This window comes from Cyprinus carpio, chromosome A6 (assembly GCF_018340385.1).
Source record: "Cyprinus carpio isolate SPL01 chromosome A6, ASM1834038v1, whole genome shotgun sequence".
Lineage (NCBI taxonomy): Eukaryota > Metazoa > Chordata > Actinopteri > Cypriniformes > Cyprinidae > Cyprinus > Cyprinus carpio.
In genome coordinates this window covers 20,137,180-20,161,018 of record NC_056577.1, presented here as the reverse complement: position 1 = coordinate 20,161,018, position 23,839 = coordinate 20,137,180, and the positions used below count along the sequence as shown (strand labels likewise).

The 23,839-nt window shown below is 36.9% G+C and overlaps 1 protein-coding gene across 3 annotated transcripts in view; it reads left to right on the top strand.

Annotated features, from left to right (window-relative positions):
- LOC109106633 (cAMP-specific 3',5'-cyclic phosphodiesterase 4B-like) overlaps positions 1 to 23,839 on the top strand; it is a 130,506-nt gene that overhangs the window by 55,282 nt on the left and 51,385 nt on the right. The window contains exon 1 of one of the 3 annotated variants that reach the window (XM_042758345.1): positions 18,213 to 18,356. The exons of the other annotated variants lie outside the window; for them this stretch is intronic. Coding sequence (XP_042614279.1) covers positions 18,265 to 18,356 — 92 coding nt within the window. The 5' untranslated portion in view covers positions 18,213 to 18,264. Of the gene's footprint in view, positions 1 to 18,212; positions 18,357 to 23,839 lie in introns of those variants that run through there. 3 annotated transcript variants of the gene reach the window in all.

The following is a 23,839-nucleotide window of genomic DNA, read 5'->3' as shown; positions in this document are numbered from 1 at the left end:
AAAGTCTTCATAACTAACAGTTGAGGTAAAATAGTATCTCTGAGCTATAAAGTATGTTTTTTACTGGCCTATTCTTTTCAGGGATGTCCAACACACACAAATATAGACCCTCAGTATGGTATTGGACAGGTCATCATGACACTAGGGGAGGTTGATGGCTTCATTCACCACATGCTGAAGCTCCTGCCATCCTGCTACAGTTTGTAGAGTTAAGTACATTCTTGTCTCATTATGCTCTTTGTGTGTAGGTGGATCATCAGGATAAATGAGGTGCTTCACTTACTTTTCGACAACAACATGCAGTTACAGGTGTTCAGCTGAAACATAGACACACTAATTTGGAGGTGTAATGTGTGTGTGTTGCCGTGTTCACGAGGTAGCTGTATTGGGAGGCAGCTTTTAGCTGGATGATTTATTGGGCCTGTTACGTTTCAAATGAATGCAATTGAGAATCAGTCGATAGCAGCGGCTGCTGTGTCACGCATTCTCGCTTGAACCTGTTACCCAGAGTTCAGCTTAAATATGATTCAGCTCCTTTGGGAGCGCAGGAAGTGAGAACAATGAGAGAAACACAGATACTGAAGAATAGTGGGAGTGGATAAAATAGATTTCAGATACACACCGAAATGGCCCTTGTTGGTTTCCGTTTAGTTTCTGTAAATCAAAAACAAGTTTCCTTTTTATTGCATCACATGGAATACAATAGATACAAAGGAACCAATAGCAATAGAAGATTTGCTTTGTCCTCTTTTCTGTCTTCCACAACACTGGCTAAATCAAACATTTAGTTTGAGCACAGCTGGATGCATGTTTTGTTGATGAGAAGTGTTTGCTCATGATTGCTGTTTGATGGAATCTTAGCTCAGATTGCCAGCACATGTCTGGTGGATTAGGTCACAATGTTAGGTTCATTATTAATTTGGGATGATTATTAGGTAATTATGTCTAAATTAACTGGCTTTAAGTGAAAAATGGTTTAATATTAAAGATGAGTTTGAATAAATGGGTTACACCTATTATAATCAGGGTCAGATCAGTTAGAAGTAGCTTGTTAAAGGGATTTTCACACAAAAATTTACTCACAATTATGTTGAAATCAGTGAGGTTTTTGTTTTTTCTGGATCCCACTGAGACAAAAACAATTTTTTTTTTCCGCAGAAGAAAGAATGTAAGACAGATTTGAAATGACATGAGGGTGAGTTGATGATTTGTATTTTTGGATAAACTTTTTTTTTTTTTTTTTAAGGTAACTTATGCACATTTATTTTTAAACAGTGTACAACAGGTTACATATGCCTGCAACATTGAGAACACGTGTAATAAAAAATCTAATAAAAATATTTACAGCGTATTTAAGTCCTTTGCTTGCTTGCCAGAGAATGTTTCATGATGAAGTCATAAAAAGGCCTGTTTGAAAGCTTACTTTTATAGTGAAAAAACATGATAGGTCAGTTTAGTTTTTTACATGTTGAGCCATGCATTTTAATGTGATTAATGTGAGAGGTTAATGAATACTGTCTTTTATCAAGAAGAAAACCACCACAATTGCTATGTGGGATATTTATTAGAGGGATTGAACATTTACGGATGGAAAATGCTGAAAAAACATTTGTTTTTGTTTTTTTGCCTTAGAAGAAGCTGCTGAACAGTGGCAATTTTTAGACTCATGAAAAGTGAGGTCTTTTAGTTGGATAGCCTGTCATATTATCAATTCAGACTTGGTGACATTTCAGCAAAAAAGTTCTTTGCCCACAACATTTTTTTTTTTTCAACCTTTTATTTTATTTTATTTATTTTTTGACACCAAAGATATTGATGTATTTCTGTGTTTTATAGTGAACCATAAGTAAGCACACCATAATTTGGTGACAATTTGAAAGTTATTAAGATTTTCTTTATTTTTACTATATTTAGGAAACCATGAAATGAACTGACAAGTGCAGTTTTCCTTCACAGTTTTTCCCCCTGTTGAAACAGGAAGACAGGATTATTTTTTGGTCACTATAATTTTTGGTCCATTTTCCCAGAAGAGCATAAATCTGCTTAAAATGCATAAATCTGCTAAAGGTGTCAACGAGTAAATTAGCATTTAGACAGTCTACAAATTTATAGACATTGACCAAAAGCTAAGGCAGAACTCACTTCACTTGACCTCCAAAAGACCTTCAGCGATTTTATCATGCTTCCTGTTTGAACAAAAACTGCTTCACCACAAAGCATCCAAACCTTGCCGTAAGTTTGACTAATGTTTAAGCACTAAAATTCCCCTGTGCTCTGTTAACACACCATTTGATTAACAAAGAAACAAACAAATGTTTAAAATCCCTTCACTAGCTACTCTATCCATGTTTAAGACCCAAGGCACATAAAAAATCATATCACATCAGACATTCATTTTGAGAGACAAATCACTTTAAGATGCGCCTGTGTTTACACTTACTCACTCACTCACTCACTCACTCTAGCAGGTTGTGTATCTGGCTGACCGCTGGTATCTCTCCTCTTTACCTTAATTTCTTCTCTCAGGAACTGTACTCCATAAACCTGTTGTCATCGCTGCCCTTCTGTTACAAAGGTTTTCCTGACTCAGGGATGTGAGCCAATCGGTTGATCTCTCATTGGTGTGGGTCATTCAGTCTGAGCCCCTTTTGTCATCCATTTTCTTGCTGAAGCTTTTGCACATCCTGTAACAAGTGTTCTGTAACAAGCTCAGTGGCTCGAGTCCCTGCCCCTTTAATCACTGCTGCTAAAGTTAGATCTTGGTGCCCCTGGACCTCGATTTCTACCGAGAGGCATGTCTTCTACCATTCTTCTTCATATAATTATATAAATAAAATGTAGACCTAAATTGCCATTCAAAAGTCTGTGGTTGGTAAGATTTTTTTAATGTGTTGAAAGTCACTTATGTTCACCAGAGTTGCATTTATATGGTTAAATACAGAAAATAACAACAAATATTGTCAAATATTATTATAATTTAAAACATGTTTTCTTTTTCATATATTTCAATATGAAATGCATGCATGAAATGCATATGATTGCAAAGCTGAATTTTCAGCAGCCATTATTCCAGTCTTCAGTGTCACATGATTTCAGAAATGTGCTGATTTGGTGATCATGAAATTTCTTATTATCAATGTTAAAAACAGATGTGGAAACGGTGATACATTTATTCAGGATTCTTTGATGAATAGAAAGTCCAAAAGAAAAACATTAATTTGAAATAATTATTTTGTAACAATCTTAAAAGTCTTTCATAAAAAAAACCCAAATGCTTTGTAAGACATAGGCTAACAATTTTGATTATAAATAATGAGCAGTTTACCCATAACGTACCTAATTATTTCATATTTTAAAGTAGATAAAAAATATTTCTTTCAAACTATTTTTTTTCTTAAAAGTGGCTGTTTTCTCATTTAAGTATCCAGACAGAATATTTTCATTACATCAGTGCCTATGACCTTCCAGCTTTGTCCTTGCTAATATCATAAATATATGGTGTGTGATGACAGTGTTCATTACATTAAGTGCTCAGCTTAAATAATATGAACAAGTAATATTATATAAACGGACATTGATTTTAATACAGTTAATTTTATCAGAGCATATCTGAGCCATTGCCCACAGGGGGATCAATTAGTATCAGCCAAAATATTTTTAAACTGGTGTGCAAGCTGAAATTTTGCTGATCACAGCGTCAGTTTCTCAAGAAAATTGCATTTTAGTTTAGTGTAGAGTCGTGACTGACTGTGGCCATAAATAATTCAACATACATGTCACTCTGTAGTTTGACTCATGCAAAGAGGAGCAAAGTCTAGGCCCCAGAGAAACAGGTGGAACAGGTTGAACAGCAATCTATTTATGCCTCTATTAATATGTGGGGCAGGCCATTCCATGCCCCTCTCGGCCCTAATGTTCCTCGCTGCTGGGTAAAGTTGCTGAACCCTGTTCACAGACGGCACCAGCTCGGCCAACTGCTGCCATCTGTGCCACCACATTTGCAGTGTTCCTGAACAGAGAGGGAGAGAGAGGCAGGCGGGAACGGGGGCGTTTGGCAGCAAGAAGAACAGTGGCATAACAGACCCATTGACGGCACATGTGGTGATAGATGTAGTGATGGATATTACTGCAGAGAATCGTTTGAATGATGGTGATGATGATGATGATGATATTCATGATGATGAATATACAAAATTTTTTCATAGACATGTTACAGTTACTATTACATTATCCTACTGGGATCTGCCTGTCTGTCTGTCTCTTATTTTAGTAGTTTATATGCTGTTGTAGTATTTATAAATTATTTAGAATTATTTTACTAATTAGCTTTTATTTTTATATTTTCAGTTTTTATTTGGAATTTTTGTGTAAGTTTTAATCAATTTATGTGCTTTTGCCATTTTTATTCTTTATAAAGAAATATTTCTATTTAGCTAATAGCAAAATTTCAAATTTTAGTCTTTTTGTAAATTATTTATATATGTTTTATGTATTTTTCATGGGGGGGGGGCAATTAATGAAAACAAATAAGTAAAATTAAATAATTGCTTAATTAGCTGTTATTTTTATGCTTTCCGTTTTTATTTTTATTTTAATATAAATTTTAGTTATTTTGCGACTAGACACATCTATCTATCTATCTATCTATCTATCTATCTATCTGTCTATCTGTCTATCTGTCTATCTATCTATCTATCTATCTGTCTATCTGTCTATCTATCTATCTATCTATCTATCTATCTATCTATCTATCTATCTCTGCCATAGTTGTGAAAGTCATTTGATATTAAATTATCTTTAATTATAGATCCATCTGTTAATGTCATGTAAAAGTGATTGCTGTTCAAGTCTGTGTTTTCATTTAATTATCACACAAATGTTTTTTTTTTCTTTTTCATGCCTCTGATCGGGGATTAGGTTAGTGCCCACGTCTTCTAACTCTCTACAACTTGTTGTCTTGTTCTCCGTGTCTTTCTCTCTTTCTTTGAGCTATTAGTGAGTGAGATCCAACTCTTACATAAGAGGAGGTGAAGTTAATGAGATGGGAGTTATACACTCTTACCTCTGGCATCATATATCACTCTGCAATAACACTACTGAGGAATTGGCATGGTGTGGCCGCTATTACTTATGCAGAATCTATTTCACTGCTGCCGTCAAAGTGAGGCAATAAGCCTTTTAATTACAGGCTGCTAATACCACCTTCTAGAAATTACCATCTACTTTTGTTGCACAAGCAGCTTCTTGGGGCCACTCAGCTTTGTTTCTCTTGTCCCTGTTCAGTAACATAACATTTAAGTTTTTAATGTGTCTCATAAAAAACCTTTAAGGGGGGGAAAACACGGACATGTTTTGGAGTTGTATAGAAGTCGTATTATTAGCACAATTTCATCAGCGGCTGCTACTTTGTATAAAGATCCACAGAGCCAATTTCTTGTTCACTTTTTATCATTGCAAATGTGTATCTAATGTATTTTTAGCTATAGGGTTTTTGTTAAGTTCCACTGAATTGCATTCTTCTTTGGGTGTTCCAATTCTGTGGCCTTTACTTAATGTCTTCCATTTCATTTGCCACAACTAATCAAATTGAACAACTCTGTTTTCCACTAACAGTGTCAGGGACTTTTGCGGTGAAATAGCCATTGGGGAGGAGAGATAGGAAACATTGTGGGTGCAGAGGTGCAAACAAATCAAATCTAACGTTGCAGGTTCAAGCTCACCAAGCCCATTTCTAGCCACTGATCAATATTGTATGGCAGGTGTAGGTACCGGAAAGTGGTACTAGGGATGGCCGTAAGGGTTACCCTGGAAACAAGCTCCATGGCATTTGCGTCCTATAACCAACCAGACTGTTCACCCAGAGGTTAATTGTCTCTTGTCAATACTGGAAATGGCAAAATGGATAGTGTTTGATTTCACTGGCATTTACAATGTGTAAAGACTCTTATGTTTAATTTGATTCTATATTCTATCATGATAATGAATGTTAACATGTCTAATGTATTGAAACCTGATATACAGTTTAGTGATTCAGAGAAGGAGTTTTCTTTGTGCAGCGCTATAGAATTCGTTTTTTTGATATTATTTTGTGGATTACTGTTTTTTATATCCCATCGCATTCCATATACAGTATATATATATATATATATATATATATATATATATATATATATATATATATATATATATATATATATATATATATATATATATATATATATATATATATATATATGGATTTTCTTGTGTTTATCTCTTTGTTATCTTTAAGCTGCTTTGACAGTCTGTATTCTATAAGCCTCTACAGAAATAAAGGTGACTTGAATTCTTGGAGAGAGATATAGTGAAATTAATACTTTTATTCAGCAAGGATTAAATTTATCAAAAAAAAAAAAAAGGACAGTAAAGACATTTGTAATATTATATTACAAATATTTCTGTTCAAAATAAATGCTGTTCTATTTTTAAAAAAAGTATCAGTTTTCACAAAAATATGTTATTTGAGCACCAGTATTAATCTTATATTAGTATTTTTTTCTGTATTTTTAACGAATAAATGCAGACTTGGTGAGTATAAAAGACTTTCAAAAACATACAAAATCTTACCAGCCCCAAAATTTTGAATGGTAGTGTAGGTAGGTAGAGTAACTAAGGTGTTCCACTGTTGTCTAATGGCCTTCTCATTAGCCCTATCTTCTTCATGTTTGTGCAAAAATATTATAATTCAGACTTAATCGTACATTACAGAAGAACCATGCAAAATATTGCCATGTGTTGCAGGTACTGGAATTTGCTATCATATGCTAGGTGTGATTGACAGCCGCATACTTTGATTGTTTTCCCTTCCCTCTGTTCTTCACCTTTGATCCAGTTTGTCTCTATTTGGCAGGCATTTCCTGAGATTTATGAGGCCATTTTTAATATCCATTCACCGACTTACTCCACTCAGTAATCTTTCAAGTTTTACTACGTGTTCTTTTAAGAAAATTGCTCATGAAATGAATCTTATAAATCCCTTCAAGGCAGTACTTATCAAAGGCTACCATTTATAGTCACGTATACACTGTCTACACAGACACAGACTTCAAATGTTCGTCCACTTCTATTCACCCAAACAGCTACATTTGGCACTGTAGCCTATTTTTTAGAACTTCTGGTTTGCATTAGTTTGCTTTCTTCAAGTACCACTCACAGAAGTGTGGTGATGGCTCTCTTTGTTTTCTTAAAGGCATAGTTCACCTAAAAAGGAAAATTCTGTCATTGTTTACTCACACAAATGGAGTTTGACAGCCTCTGGTCACCATTCACTTTCATTGCAAGGAAAAGAGCAGTGTCAACATTTTGCTAAATTTATCTTTTTGTGTTCTATGGAAGAAAAGTAATACAAGTTTGGTAAACAAATGATAAAAGCATTTAAATTTTTGTGAGCACTGTTCCTTAAAAGTGGATGATGTGAGAGCTTTTAGAAAACAGTAAAGTGCCCTTTCTTTTGAATCTTTTAAACATGGCCATTCTTTCCATTTTCGTAATTTGCTGAATTTCTCAATGCCTTTTGCAGCATAATGATTCTTTGAGAAAGAAGAAAAGCCTTAAGTTTGTTAAAGCTCATTTCAGTTCTCTACTCATTCAAAGGTCTGCACTCCTGCCTGTACAAAGAAAAGGGTTTTCGGGTGTGGTATTAATCATTGGTTCTTGCACAGAAAGATCAGTGAAGTTGGCTTTACTTTAGCATTGTGTAATAGGTTATAGTTTCTGTGGCGCTGGAGACTCCAGGAGATGTGATGTGACATCTCCTGTATGTGGAGGGGGTGTAACACTGGTCCACCTGGGGGTATCAGACAACAATGGCATGTGGAAAAAGGAGCCTTTACACACACAGTCTTCACAAAAGAACCATCGTCACTGATGATGTCATTCCATCACTGAAAGCTTTCCTGGGTAGTGCTGGCACAGATTACGATGGGATATTTTGTCACAGCACTTCCAGCCAACATATTTTATAGTTAACTGGTACTGTTCCATTTCAGCTAACAATGCTTTTCTATTCCAGAAGGTATTTTGAGATGAAATCACATGCATGCTTGCTGAGAATGCATTATTTTTTTTGACGGTGAATTAGAATTACATTGGCCATATGCCACAGGAATTGAATTAGAATTGCAGTTTAAAGTACAGTTTTTTTTTTTTCAAAAGTAACAGATTTTTTATGTAATTTTACAACAAAAAAAAAAACTATTTCAAATAAACAATGTTTGTTCGAACTTTTTATTCAACATTTACAATAATAGTTAAAAAAAATAAAAGTATTTATAATAATAAGAAATCTTTCTTGAAGCACCAAATCACCATATTAAAATGATTTCTGAAGGATCATGGGACACGGAAGACTAGAAATGGCTGCTGCATCACAGGAATAAATTACATTTTAAAATATATTCAAATAGAAAAGTCATTTTAAATTGCAGTTATATTTGTAATAAAAAAAAAAAAATTATAATAATCTTGCTTACCGCAAAATTTTAATATTTTGTTCTGGAAAATGAAGAGTTTTTCCAGCTTTTTTTTTTTTTTAATGTAATGAAATATAGAAACTAAAAAAGTAAGTGTCTGTCTGTCTAATTGTAGTTCTGTATCCTGCTTGTTACCAGCAAATTCAGGAATCAAATTCAGTTCTGAACAACGGCTAATCCTGCTACAAAAACCATCACACGTCCGACTTTAAAATCATAGAATTCATGTAACCAGATAGAATATCATTTTTAACCACCATCATCTTTAAAATGGGTCATTTAGACCTCTAAAGGGAATTAGTTTGCACTTATCGTGATATTTGCAGTGGTTTAATTCTAACATGAGAAGCGTTTGGAGCAGTGGCAGTTCTCGTGTGCTCTGAAGTGATTGTTCCTCTGAAGATACATCACGCTGAGATGAGTGTTGCTGAGTGCACGCTTCACTCTTCTTGGAACGACCCACATTTTCCGCTTATACACACAGCACTCTGCACTTGTAAAATGTATTTCGAATTGATTAGGAGAATATCAAGAGTGATTTAGCATAGTATTTTATTATTGTAATAAATATTATTGCAAAGAATGTAATTGCATTTAATGATAAAGTTTTATTAATCATTTAATTCAATGAAGGATTTTAGAAGAATCTGTTAAATGCTGTCCTTGTGTATGTGATTGTTACACAGTTTTCTCAAGTATAAGAGGAAGTACAGGGGAATTTTCTGAAGGGGCGATCTGTCCAGATGAGAGATAGAAAGGAGAAAGAGCAACATATCAGTCATCTGATGCCTTAGAGTCATGGCAACGGAAAGATCTTTTGTTTAGCTTGCGTCATGCCCAGTGACTCGAAAGGGCCCAATTCATCACAGACTTGCAAATTAGCAAGCACATATGCATGTCTGTTTCTGTTTGTTGGGTTTGAAGTTAAATCTACGGCCTTTTGTCTGCAAACAGGTCAAATCCCATTTTGTTGAACAGATTTTATACACATAGAAAGCCTACCAGGCACACATCATACATCTGATGCAGGTCGTCCTGTGCATTTAGCCAGTAAGAATCATCTCAAATTGCCACTAAGAGACATTCATTGTGAAGTAGATTGTTTAATCTATCTTTGAGTGATGGTGATCATTCTATTCTGCATATTGTTTTCAGTGTATTGGTTTGTAAGTGTGAGTCATATGCTTATTAAATAAGTACTCCACAGTACTCCATTTTATATATTATATATATATATATATATATATATATATATATATATATATATATATATATAAATATTAATAAAGCATAATGCATTTGTCTTCATGAAATCATTTCCATTTATAATATAAGTTAGATTTATATTGGTTAAGGTTTAAAATGCTTTATTTACTAAAGACCCACTAGTGCTCACCAAGCATTTATTTGAAAAAAACTGTAACATTATTATAATATAATTAATTGTAATAATTGTTTTCTATATTAATACAATTTAAAATGTTTTTTCTTCCTTGTGATGGCATGGCTGAATATTCTTCAGTGTCCTTCAGAAATGTTTCTAATGTACTGATTCTGAGCCCGAGAAACATTTCTTATTATTTTTCAATTCGAAAACAGTCGTGGTGCTTGATAGAGAAAAGGTGATACTTTTTCCATGATACTTCAATGAACAGAAAGTTTTAAAGCACTATAGTGCATGATAAATCTGCCTCTGAGTTACATTAATTTGCAACTTGCATGTCCATAAAAACATGCATCTAAAAAAGACAGTACTCTAAATATACTATATTCAGTATTACACTATTTATTATAGATTAAGATTACGTGTTGTTATCCATGCAAACCCTCAGGAAATCAGATCCTTAGTCATGTAGCCAAATGTGTAATAAATTTCATGACGATGAGCTAATGTTTCATCTTCTGGGAAAACATTGCCTCTATTTGGTTGTATCACTATTTAGCACTAGTTCTGGGTCCAGAGGTCATTTCAGAATCACCATCAAATGATTCCCGTGGGTTTGACGCAGCCTTTGTTTGTGAGTTGGCACTTGCACCTCTTTTATGTAGGCTAGTTTATTGGACGGGTGTGCTATCTTGGCCTTGTTTCGCAGTAATCTGTTAACCCAGCCAATTAGTGTGGCAACAGCACACCATCCACATTTGTCATCCACACACATGCACACACACAGAGACCATATACCTGGGTCAGATTCTTGCAACATTGCCAATATCTGTACTGGTGTAAAGCACAATCCAGTTATCACCTCTAACCACAGAGGAGTACATGCTAAATACATAGTAATGAAATTGCATGTTTGGTATATTGCAAACAATTCTTATAGTAATGTCAATTGGTCTGTATAGCAATTTGACCTACTCTACTGGAAGCCACTGGATGTTGTAAATATGTGTTATCCACGTGTTACGGATATTAACACATGCAAGACACACTAGGTGAAGATTTGCTTTGGGAGGGGCAAAGTCACAAACCTGGTTGCCATGGAAACAAAGGCAAAACATTAAAGGTAGTAAGCGACGAGGTTGCGTGATCGTGAGCATGAATACCACGTCATTGAAGTGTGGTGACGTTGTTTGCACTTCATCATGAATGCTGTGGATCCGCTGCATCCAGAGGATCCAAGTTTTGCTAGTGATTCATAGTGCAGCATGTGTGAATCATCTTTTATTTGCTGAACAAAGCCACAGATGACGCTTGAAATGACAGGATTTTGACTGGCTGGATGGATGGTTGTGTGTGCGAGTTTGACATGAATGTGAGAAAAACTTCAGCATTCTGCAGATAATGCTGAGTAAACCTCGATTGTGTTTAATGTTAAGGTTTTTAGTTGCAGCATTAATATGGGTACTTTGACTCAGAAAAACACAACTTACAGCAATAGGATGACCAGGTTTAGAACAATATGAGAGCGAGCTCTTTAAAAACAGGATAGTGTTGTACACAGCAGAGTTAATCCTGTCAACAAAATTACTGATAGAAATGTTTCATGTTGAAGGTTTTTTTTTCTATTTGTCAGTGTTAACGAAGAAGAGATGAAAAATTATTTTAGTATTTAATCACAAAACAAATTATATTTTATTCATTACCATTCAAGTTTGTAGTACAGTAGTAAGATCTTTCAGTGTTTTTAAAAGGAGTCTCTTCTTACTGCATTTATTTGATCAAATACAGTAAAAACTGTAATATTGTGAAATAGTATTACAATCTCAAATAACTAATTTGTATTTGAATATATTTTAAAATATAATTTATTCATGTGATAATCCTTATTCTAATATGCTGATTTGGTGCTCAAGAAACATTTCTTCTTCTTCTTCTTCTTCTTCTTCTTCTTCTTCTTCTTCTTCTTCTTGTTATTATTATTATTATTATTATATTGAAACCAACTGAAACCGTGATACTTTTTTTTCAGGATTCGTCTATGAATATAAAGTTGAAAAGAACAGCATTTATTTGAAACAGAAATATTTGTAACAATTGAAAAGTCTTTACTGTTAATTCAATGCATTCTTGCTGAAATAAAAGTATTAATTTCTTTACAAAATAAGAATCTTCCTGACCCAAAACTTTTCAACTGAACTGTATATATATATATGATATATTTTTGGTAATATAATTGACAAACATGAATTGACAATGAACAATCGTGCATTTAAATAAATTAAGCTTAATTAATAAATATTGAGGGGGAAAAATATGTTAATTGTTAGTTTAATATCAAGTCAAACCTAATGCATTAACTAATGTTAATTAATTTAACCTTATTTTTAAATTTGACATTATTTTAATCATTGTTTTTACAATGTTTGACAAATTATTTTTTTAAATAATATTTTACAATATATATTTTTTTCTTTTAGTCTGACTCCTAATAATCTGTTAACTCTTTGTTTAATGTGATGAATTCCTGCTGACATGCAGGTTTGTGCATTATGCTTGGATGGAGAGTGATCTTGAAATGAGAGAAAACACAGACGCTCCAACAAAAACCTCTTCTTGTTCCAGCCATAATCATGCAGCTTTGCTCCCCGCTCCACTTTCACTGCACACTGCTCACATACCATACTCTGGATGTATGGACACATGGTAGAAAAGATCAAAATGAGATCCTCTGCCAGAATGGGGTGACTGGACATTTTGTTGATTCAGGAACACCTGAATCATTTTATATGGCCATTGTTCAATTCCTCCTCCAAAATTGGTTCTCTGACCTAATCAAATGTCATTACCTTGGTAGCAGCGTATCATTCTCAAACAAATTGCTTGTCTGATGGGCATATTTCTATGGTAGTTTGATTTTAGTTTTTTCAAAAATTGTCTAATGATGCCTCGGAGACAAATTCATGCGCATGAAGCACAGTCACCTTGACAACTTAAGCCAAATTCAGAGTGAGTTCAAAAGCACAGTTGTACAAATCTGATTGGAGACTGATGGACCATTATGTCTGACGACCGATTGCTTTTGTCCTTGCGTCAAAGCCTAGCTGAAGAAACTAAAGACAAGTCCAAACAGAATATGGAATAGACGTTGCCAACAGGATAGGCCTTTGGCAAATTTGAGTGCACTCAGCTTTCATTCCTTGAGTACATATGTGCAACAGCTGTGTTTCATGTTCCAGCCTTTTGATAGCCAAGTCTGTCTCTAAGATGAATTTCCAGCATGACTTTCTGTGTCCGAAACAGGTATCATCTCAAGGGGTTTTCTCAGCATCTAGGCATTTTGATGTCCTCTTCTCCAACAACAAGAAATTAACAAAACCAATATGCAATTTTGATCTAACACCTGCATTTTGCTGTTAAAACGATTTCCTTTTATGACAGACTAAGGTAACTCAAAAAACAGAAAAAATGTTACAACTGGGGCTGTCGACTAATTATATCAGTTTTATTTTTTATTTTTAATAATAATAAAAAAGCGTCATTCAGTCTAGTATGATTAATAATCAGGCACTCCAATGTGAACCAGTTAAAAAAATAAGTAATGCATAATCAACTTACAAAACCTCTCAGCCTAGAGGTTTTTTTTTTTTTTCATTATGCTAAATATGTAAGTATATGTGACCTAGGGCTGTCACAATATCAGATTTTCACTACACGAATATTGTGGCCAATTAATTCAAAATAATGATATTATTGCAATATCTATAGAAATTTTCCAAAATAAATGAAAAATAATGCTATCAATCAATCAATCAAATCTTTACATTTATTTTGGGTTTTCTCTTTTTATCCAGTGAATTTCAAAATATGAGTGTAGGGAGGCAGAGAGAGTTTGTAACCATAACCCTACAAAATCATACAGTACAACAAAAAAAAAACTCACTGTTGATCAGCACTTCCTGCAGACTTCCTTCTCCTTTTTTCTGTTTTATGGCTGGTGGCCATCAGCATTAAGGTACCATTATGTTTTAACATGATTTTCATTATTTTTTAAATATCACAGTTAGCTGTGTTCTGGACTGAGTCTCAAACCTCCCAGTCACCATGTAAAAATAGCTAGCTAATGCTGCTGATGTTGTGTGCTTTAAATGATTTATGGCAGCTAACACTGTGTAGCTGTTTGGTCAGCTGTGCTCCGTACTGAGCCATTTTGAGCTGGTAACCATGAAATAGCTTCAGATATGATTGACAGGTGCAGTTTTACTCCATTTTAATTCACAGACCTGTTTCTTTAAAATAATCATCTCTTATTCTTCTCTTAAATATCATTTTGGTCACACAGATACTGATAATTCCTGATATCTTGAGCCAACAATTGTTCACACATTCAAACATATATTGTAATTGTTTCATATACTTTTCCTTTTTGACGTATTTGTTTTATGTCTAACATCTTTGGAATGTGCTTTTGTTTTCACAGCTGTCTTTCAGACTGACAACTTGTGAAATTGTGGTAGTTATTTGAATAATTCACAGATCAATTCACAAGCTAATTGGAAGGCAATTATATTTTTGTAATATGCAATCGTTTTCTGTCTGTGTATAATTCTGAAACGCAAGGACTAAATATTTAAACAGCTGTTAAAGGGGGTGTCTAATGATATTTTCTGACTTATTTACATTGCTAAAGAGTTGGATTCTCATGCTAAACATGACCAAAGTCTCAAAAAATGAGTTGGATGTATGAGTGAGTATATTCTGTAGCAAATACACTCCTTCAGGGTCCGTATAAGTTTCAGAAATTTTTTTTTTTTTTTTTTTGAGTATGGCCCTGTACATAATAAAGGGCAAAATTCCTTGTATGGGCACTTTTCCACATCAACCAGAGTGAAAGCAAGAGCATGCACATCAACGTGCTTCAATCAGGAAGTTATCGGGATCTGATTCTGGATCGAATATATATGGCCGGATCTGATTTTTAGCCATAGTTAATTTAAGTGAGTAAACTATTTGTTCCTGTTTTATGTCGATGTCACAGCTTGCAGACGATCTCTATAAAAAAGCTTTGCATGCCCGTGGTTGACCTCATACAACGACGGGTTAATTACAGGTTTTAGGATGTTTTTTGTGTGAGTGTATATTTATGTATCTTTATTTTAAATCTGATTATTTTGTTCTATGTTCGGATGGATGCAATACTACTCTATAGGTATTCGTGGTTAGCAGGAGATTGGCAGATACTGTGTGTTACGTCCACTTTAAAGGGGTCCTATGATGGTGCTAAAAAGAACATTATGTTGTGTATTTGGTGTAATGCAATATGTTAATGTGGTTTAAGGTTCAAAAAACATTATTTTCCACATACAGTACATTATTGTTTCTCCTCTATGCCCCATCTTTCTGAAACGTATACATTTTTACAAAGCTCATCGTTCTGAAAAGCGAGGTGTATGCTGATTGGCCTGCTATCTAGTGCGTTGTTGATTGCCCGAATGCCTCAAGCGTGTGTTGGAAATGTTACGCCCCTCACCGTACTGTAATGCTGTGTCCTGGCGCGATGAGACAAAACCAATAAAACCCATTACAAATGAGGCATTTGTTGCATCCAGTGGGGACATAATTACTGATTATAATGACTTATACTGTGTTTTTACGCGTTGTGTTGCGTATCGCGCCACGTAAACATAAAACCATGTCTGCATTTGTGATTGGAGAAACTACAAACAACAAGCGCTACTCTACACTGCTCAAAACTCACATTTGAATCATCACTGGCAAATCGTTATGCAAATCTTCCCCCATCGTGACATAGATATGTGGGGGCGTGTTAGAACGAGCCGTTTTAGGTAGGAGTGGTTGACTCTTAACTTTTATAAAGAATATCTCTTTGGATTTGAGACTTTAGTCTTTGCAACTTTAGAGATCTTCTTTATGCACCAAGAGTTTGTAACACTCCAAAAAGAAAGGAAAAGTTTAAATTGCATCATATGACCCCTTTAAGAATATTTTACTGTTGCAATAGGAGTCATGTTTTGAAGAAAAACTATTTGTTGAAAATTTCATCTCTTTGAACAGTATCTTTGAACAAATCTTAAGAACAAATCTTTGAACAAATCTTAAGTGAATGAATTGATCTGGTTCACTTCTCATTCATGCATCTCATTCTTTAACTGAATGAACTAGGGCACCTCATTCATGAATGAACTGGGACATCTTGATTTTGAAGAAACTGAATGAACTGGGGCATCTCGTTTGTGAACGCTGATCTGTTGAAAACTGTCGTTCTATTTGTTAGTCTCATTCACAACAAGGAGAGAAACAGACAGAAAATTAATAATGTGTCAAAAATGACTGATGCAGTACACAAAATGATATAACGATCTTATTGAAACCTGGTATTGAAATTTATTATGGCTATTATTCTTGTTTTTTATTCAATTCAATTAAATTCAAGTTTATTTGTATAGCGCTTTTTACAATATAAATTGTTGCAATGCCACATTACAGAAGTTTCTACAATATATACTTTTTATTCTTTAATAAAAAGTAATGCTGAGCAATTTTAGCAAATTTGTAGAGATTCACATTTTAATAATGAATAATAAATATTGTGAACGACTTGAGATTCACTCAGCTCACACAAAAAGTCACCGACTGACACAAAAAGTAGGCAACTGGTGTTTATACAGTATGTTACTTGCAGAAAGAGCCAAAGAAAAAATCAGCGAAAAAATGTGAATTGATCTTTTTTGTAAACAGACTCGCTGAGATGAGATGAGAATCAAAATCCCTACCATATCAGAACCTAAGGAGATTTTACCACAAGCTATTTTTAGATGAGGAATGTTTCTGAATAAAGAGATGACAGCTTGCACCACATATAATAATGAATAAACATTTGCAAGAAAGGAAGAAGTGCATTTACTTATCAACACATGTTGACACTTAGCTCAAAAGTAACAACAAACACAACATCAGTGCAAATAATGCAAATATCAGTAAACAATGAGGTGGTAATTAGCATGATTTCTTCATACTGTGGTGCATGCTCTGAAAAATAGTGGGAGAGAAATAGATGGTGAGGTAGGTCAGTAATTAACGAATAATTAAAAAATGCCACTTCATGTTGGAAAAGTTCAATGAGTACAGTACTGTTCAAGTTTGGGGCTGGGAAGGTTTCTTTAAAGGAAGACTCTTATGCCAATTAAGCATGCATTACGTTTTTTTAATCAAAAAATAGAGTAAAAACAGTAATAGAGTAAAAACAATAATATAACAGTAATATAATAGAGTACAAACAGTAATATAACTGTTTGCAGTTGTAATATATTCAAAAATGATAAAAATGAAAAAAATTTAGTCGTGCTGTAAAAGCTGAATTTTCAGCAGCCATTACTCCGGTTCTCAGTGTCACATGATCCCTCAGAGATCATTCAAATATGTTGATTTGTTGCTCTAGAAGCTTTTTTTTATTGTTATCAATATTAAAAACATATATAAATATATATATATATATTTCAGGATTCATTTGGAATGTTGTAAAATGTCAGTTTTGATAAATTGAATGCATCCTTGCTGAACAAAAGTATTATTTTGGATTATTATTATCATTATTCACATCTTACTGACCTCAAACTTTTAAACCGTAATGTAGTTCACTTATACCATAGCTTTGTATTAGAATGCACCCAAAAAAATAGGTTTCCAGAATCTAAATAAAGCTACAATAACAATTTAAAAAAAAAAAAAAAAGAGTCCTAAATATAGAACCGGAATAGGGCCAGAGATATACTAAATAAAGGGATCATCTGCAAATCTCTCTCCTTTAGAACAGAAAGATACAACTATAATGGATTTTGGATAAAGCATAAATCCTCTGAGACTGTCATCACCACAGAGATCAGCAGGGCATCTGGTTTTTCATTTTCTAGACTGTTACCATGTGTACAGTCTACTTCTTGATAAAATCCATCAGAGTAACATTTAAACTGTGGAAGAAAAGTAGGTACATGTCTTCTGTCTCTAAGTGTGACTGGAAACAAACTTACCCACTGTGTGATTTCCCCCCACACTCCGGATCTTCTTGTTTACTGCTGAGCAGAGACCACCGTCTTCCTGTTTTGAAAGTAAAGAGTAGCGGTACACTCAAGAGACACTGTTTCTGGCAGGTGTGAGTGGACCTATGATACTCAACCCCCTGAGGAGGTAGAAGCGTGACCGACTGACAATGCAACCAGAGACTCCCGCTAACAGATACAGTAACCCTCTCTCCTTTGCCCAGAGTCCCTCCAGCGTTTTTGACTTGTGGAAGGATGAGTTTAGAGTTCAAAAATCTTCCTTTGGACAACTCCTAAATCTGTTGGGAATTTAAATATGATGGATTTTAATCTGTCGGACAACAAGAGCTTTCTAAAGTCCTGTCTGAGTCTGGGTACCTACTCATACCGCCGGCACTCTTGGGTCTGGTAAGCTGGAATGTGGGTGTAAGGTTGTAACCACTGCAGCCACCTGTTCTTTTGTTTGGATTAGCTGACTTAGCTTGCGTAAATTGTAATGGCAAATCAAACTAATTTATGTTCTAGGTGCACAGTTGCACAATGTTTTGGGAGCAGAATTGGCTCTTAAACTTTGTGCCATCACAGTTTTAAGGATATCCATTCATTGTATTAGAGGCTTTTAAGGATTTTGAAAGCCTATGTGCCACCCTTTAACTCTAGCAGACCGAGATCCAGGTGGATGGGGTTTAATTTTATTCATGCAGAAGAGAGCGCTGCCTTGAAAGGATTTTTCTCCAGTAAGACTAAAAATGTCTTCGAAAAGAGAGTGATTTATTATTAAGTAGTCTTTTGTTGGTGTTTTATGTTTTTTTGCTATTTTCTGTTCACTCTCTTTTAGCTCAACATATTCTCATTGCTCTCTCTCTCATTGATGGCGAGGCTTAATGGAAGAGCCATGGTGCTTGAATGGGTTCAGTTCGTGGTCGATTTATTGTTTTTTCAGTATTTTTCAATACATTCAATTTAATATAGCAGTATATTCTATATACTGCAATATTCAGTATACTTGTCTCCTCTCTGGCCTACAAAGAACTAAATAGGAGGTGTTTCAAAATCATTTCTGAAGCTCACATGGTGATATTCCTTCTTTTTGTTTTGTCGGTTGTTATGAGAGTTGCCTTGGATGTTATACTTGGATGTTATACTGACAGCCGATCAATATTCAGTGAGCCTAAAATATAGGGGTTAGTTTGGTAATATGTGTCATTTTTGGCTGGTCATGTGATCTCAAAATGACTGCCCCCATGAGGGTGACCCTTTCCACCTAAAAGAAGAAATACCTTTAATTAGTGGATATTAATTGTGTTAATTCATTTCAGTTTAACAATTTAGTTGTAGATCAATTGTCGTAAGAGTGAGATAGACTGTTGCTAAATGCTTGTGTTGTGTTTGACAGGATTAGGTGCGCATGCTCCCCTCAAACCTTTTGTTTTAGAACTCATTTGTAAAAGTTGCACACTGGCACACAGAAGGCAGCTGTCATGCCTGCACAGCAGATCAGCTTACAGCATGCTCTGTGACAGGGTCATAGAATACTCTGCTCTGTGCATATCATGTCCAACAACAGCCCTGACCCCTTGAACGGTGTAATACAAGTGTCTGATATGGAAAAAGCTTTATTATATTGTTACAGCATACATTCAGAAAACAGTGACGGTCAGCGTAACTTGTGGATTGAACTAACCTTTGCTGTTAAAAAGAAGGAATCAACAAGGACTTACAGTTTCCATTCTAATTATTGCATTTAGGTAAGAAAATGTATATATGATAGTATTTGAATCATTCAGTACTATGGAATATATTTCCATCTAAAAGTACCTTTATTAATCGTGGGCAGGTTAGGGCCATAAACTCCAAGTTGTTGGATATGCAAAAAATAATTAGATAAATCTCATTCTGCTTTAGTGTGTCAAGGTTGTTTATTATATGATATTATATTTTTTTATTTAAATAAAATATGTATTCAATAAAATATAATTTACATTTATTTTAAAATAATGAAAAATAAAATATTTAGAATCTAATTTATGATTTTTTTTCTTCACCATATAAGAAGCAGGGTAACACACAGTCAGTCACTATGATAAACACACAAGAAAAAAGTAGTACAGCTTTTACTGGCCTGCTCATGGGATATCCCTTAAAGTACACATTTTACTCATAGTGAGCAATTTTATCAACTCTCTGACAAAGCATTGATATTTGACACATTTCTATTACCAGTTCAGCCACTTTTTTTTAAATCGACCCGAAATGTAATTCACAGCTCTGCATCCCTATATCTCCACTCTACCATCTCACCTCCAACCTAAGTGAGATTTGAAATCGACTGCATTACAGATGGAACTGATCCCAATGCTTTAATACAGTCTATTTGCTAAATTATGGAATACATTACGCATTAAGCAGCAGACACCTAATAGGGCCACATTACTCATGAAAATAAGAAGCAGTTATGGGTCATTTTCATGATCAGCAGGCAGGTTTCCTAGTAGCTGAAACGTCTCAGTTACGTATGGTAACCCTCGTTCCCTGAAGGAGGGAATGGAGACGTCACGTTGGTGACCCACGAATTGGGATATCACTTCGATAGACCAATCTACTTTGAGTGTAAACTAAACAAGCCAATGCACATTGGCATGCAGTTATTGCATCTAGCTGCCACTGATCACAGCGTGAGTATAATATGACAGTAGGTGCAATGCATTACAGGTTTTTGCTGAGGAGGCTAGCCGGTGACCTGGCGGCTCAGTGGTGGTACAGCAACCGTGGCGACGGGACGTGATGTCTCCGTTCCCTCCCTCAGGGAACGAGGGTTACCATATGTAACCGAGACGTTCCCTTTCAGTCGGTCACTCTCAACGTCATGTCGGTGACCGACGAATTGGGATCCCTACAAAAGCACCATGGGTGCTGCCCCTTCCAGTGCCCTGTGCGAGCCTCCTGAGCCCCTATTAGGTCGGGACTCGGAACAAGTAGTTCCACTCACCATTGTCAAAGCACTACCTCACTGGGTGAGATTGGATAACACTGGGAAAACTTAACCGTCCCGCTTGGAACAGGGACGCTGCGGAAGCCCCATCCTTCCCAAAGGAGTTTTCGGAAGCAAATACACATATAGCATCCGTTTAGGTGTATATGGAGAAATTTGAGGTGATTAAAACCCTCTCAGAAAGGCAGAAGTCTGCTGTGGAAACACGGGCTCCAAGGCTATACCGTGGCCTATACACATACGAGTACCGCTTAGGTCTCAATATGGAACCCAGCCTTCCATGGTTCTCACAGATTCATCATGAAGGATGTTCCACCGCTTCCAGCTGCCTAGGGTGATGGAGGATCTCAACAGGGTCTACAGTACGGACACTCTGGAGCTGTTTTAGCAAGCCGACACTAACTCTCGGTGCTACTACCCGTTTGAGGTTAGAACACTGGAGGATACCGGGTCTACACAAAGGCTATAGAACCACAGGGCACACCCTGTGCCTGATAAGCCAGGGTTATGGCATCCACAATCCAATGGACCATCCTCTGCTTAGAGATGGCATTCCCCTTCTGCCGGCCTCTGTAACAGACATAGAGCTGGTCTGAGGTCCTGAGGTTTTGTGTCTGGTCTACGTAGTGTTTCAATGCTCGGACAGGACAGAGCAAAGCCAGGGCTGGGTCTGCCTCCTCCAGGGGCAGCGCTTGCAGGTTCACCACTTGGTCTTTGAAGGGTGTAGTGGGAACCTTGGGCACGTAGCCGGGCCGGGGCCTCAGGATTACCTGGGAGTCAGCTGGCCCAAACTCCAGGAGTGGATCGTAGATCGAATATGCATGCAGGTCCCCTACCCTCTTGATGGAGGCCAGTGCAAGCATGAGTAGAGTTTTCGATGAAAGAAACTTTAGCTCAACTGAATGCAAAGGCTCGAATGGGCCCTGCTGTAGTGATTTTAGCTCTAGAGTCAGGTCCCAAAAGGGTATAGAGGGGGGCTGGGAAGGATTTAACCTCCTGGCCCCTCTAAGGAACCTGATGACAAGGTCATGCTTACCTAAAGACTTCCCATTCACGGGGTCATGGTACACAGCAATAGCGGCAACCTGGACTTTGAGGGTGGAGGGAGACAGCCTTCGCTCCAGCGCTTGCTGCAGAAAGGAAAGCATGACCGCAATCGGGCATCTTTGGGGGTCTTCTCAGCGAAAAGAACACCACTCGACGAACAGATTCCACTTCAAGGCGTAATCATGTCTCGTAGACGGTGCTCTTGACGAAGTGATGGTGTTCACTACCTCCTGGGGTAGGTCACCTAGAACTTTTGCATCCTGTCCAGGGACCAGACATGGAGTTTCCAAAGGTCTGAACGCGGGTGCCAAACGGTGCCCCGTCTCTGAGTGAGTAGATCCTTCCTTAGAGGAATAGGCCAAGAAGGGGCTGTGGCGAGGAGCACTAGTTCAGGGAACCAGGTCCGAGTGGGCCAATACGGCGCCACTAGCAAGACTTGCTCCTCGTTCTCCCAGACTTTGCACAGTGTCTGTGCGAGAAGGCTCACTGGGGGAAATCCATATTTGCGTAGGCCCTGTGGCCAGCTGTGTGCCAGTGCATCCGTGCCATGTTTCCCCTCGGTCAGGGAGTAGAACAACTGGCAGTGAGAGGTCTCTGGAGAAGCAAACAGGTCTACCTGAGTGGCTCCAAACCATCTCTAAATCAGCTGGACCGTCAGGAGATGGAGTCGCCATTCTCCCGGGAGCATTGCTCAAGACATATTGTCGGCTATACGGTTGAGCAGGCGTGGAATGTGAACAGCACGAAGTGACCTCAGAACCTTCTGACTCGAAAGGAGGAGGTGGCGGGTGAGTTGCGACATGCAACGGGAGACTTGTCGGTTGCTGTACGCAACGGTCGCTGCGTTGTCCGTTTCGGACCAGCACATGCTTGCCTTGTAAGTGACCTTTGAGGCGGTTCAGAGCAAGGCATACTGCTAACAACTCTAGGCAACTGATGTGCCAAAGCAGCTGCGGGCCCGTCCAAACCCCTGAGACTGCATGCCCATTGTACATGGCCCCCCAGCTGGTGGTGGAGGCATCCGTGTAAACCACAGCATGCCTGGAGATCTGTTCTAGGGGCACCCCTGCCTGGAGGAACATAAGATCTGACCATGGGGTGAGGGTTTGGCGACAGGCCGGTGTAACTTGGACCCGGTGAGTGCCGCGCTTCCACGCCCACCTTGCGTGGCGAGAGTTTGCTCTTTTCCCAATTAACCCAAAGGCCCAACAGGCTGAGATGCCAGAGCACCAGGTCCCTGTGCTTGCACAACTGATCCCGAGATTGTAAGAAGTTGAGAATGCGAAAACCCTGCTCTCTTAGGGGAGCAAGAGCCACGTCTGCGACTTTTCGTGAAGACACGGAGAGACAGGGACAGCCCGAAGGGCAGGACCTTGTACTGATAAGCTCGTCCTTCAATCCTTATCATGCAACCCTAGTTTTATATGAGGAACACACCATAAGTCATTACAGTGTGTTCTTCGTACAGAATTATCAAATGGTTTCAGATAAAGCAGGGTTTTCATTTCTGGGTGAACTGTCCCTTTAACTGTTCCTCTCTCTCTCTCTCTCTCTCTCTCTCTCTCTCTCTCTCTCTCTCTCCTTAGCTGTGCTCTGTCTCACACCTGTCAAAGGACATCACATCTGTGAATAAATCAAAGAGATGCATGAAGTTCCTATTGGACTTGTTAGATTAAATTAGACAGAGCAGGTAAACAAAGGTCTGTGCACTTTGATTAGAAGTGAGAGAGTGAGTGTGTCACATTAATCAGTGAAGTATCCCCTAGAGTGACAGGTATGTGATGTTATGCAATGATTCAGTGATTTTCAATTTAAGACATTTAAGATAAATATTTAGTTAATGGTTCTCTAT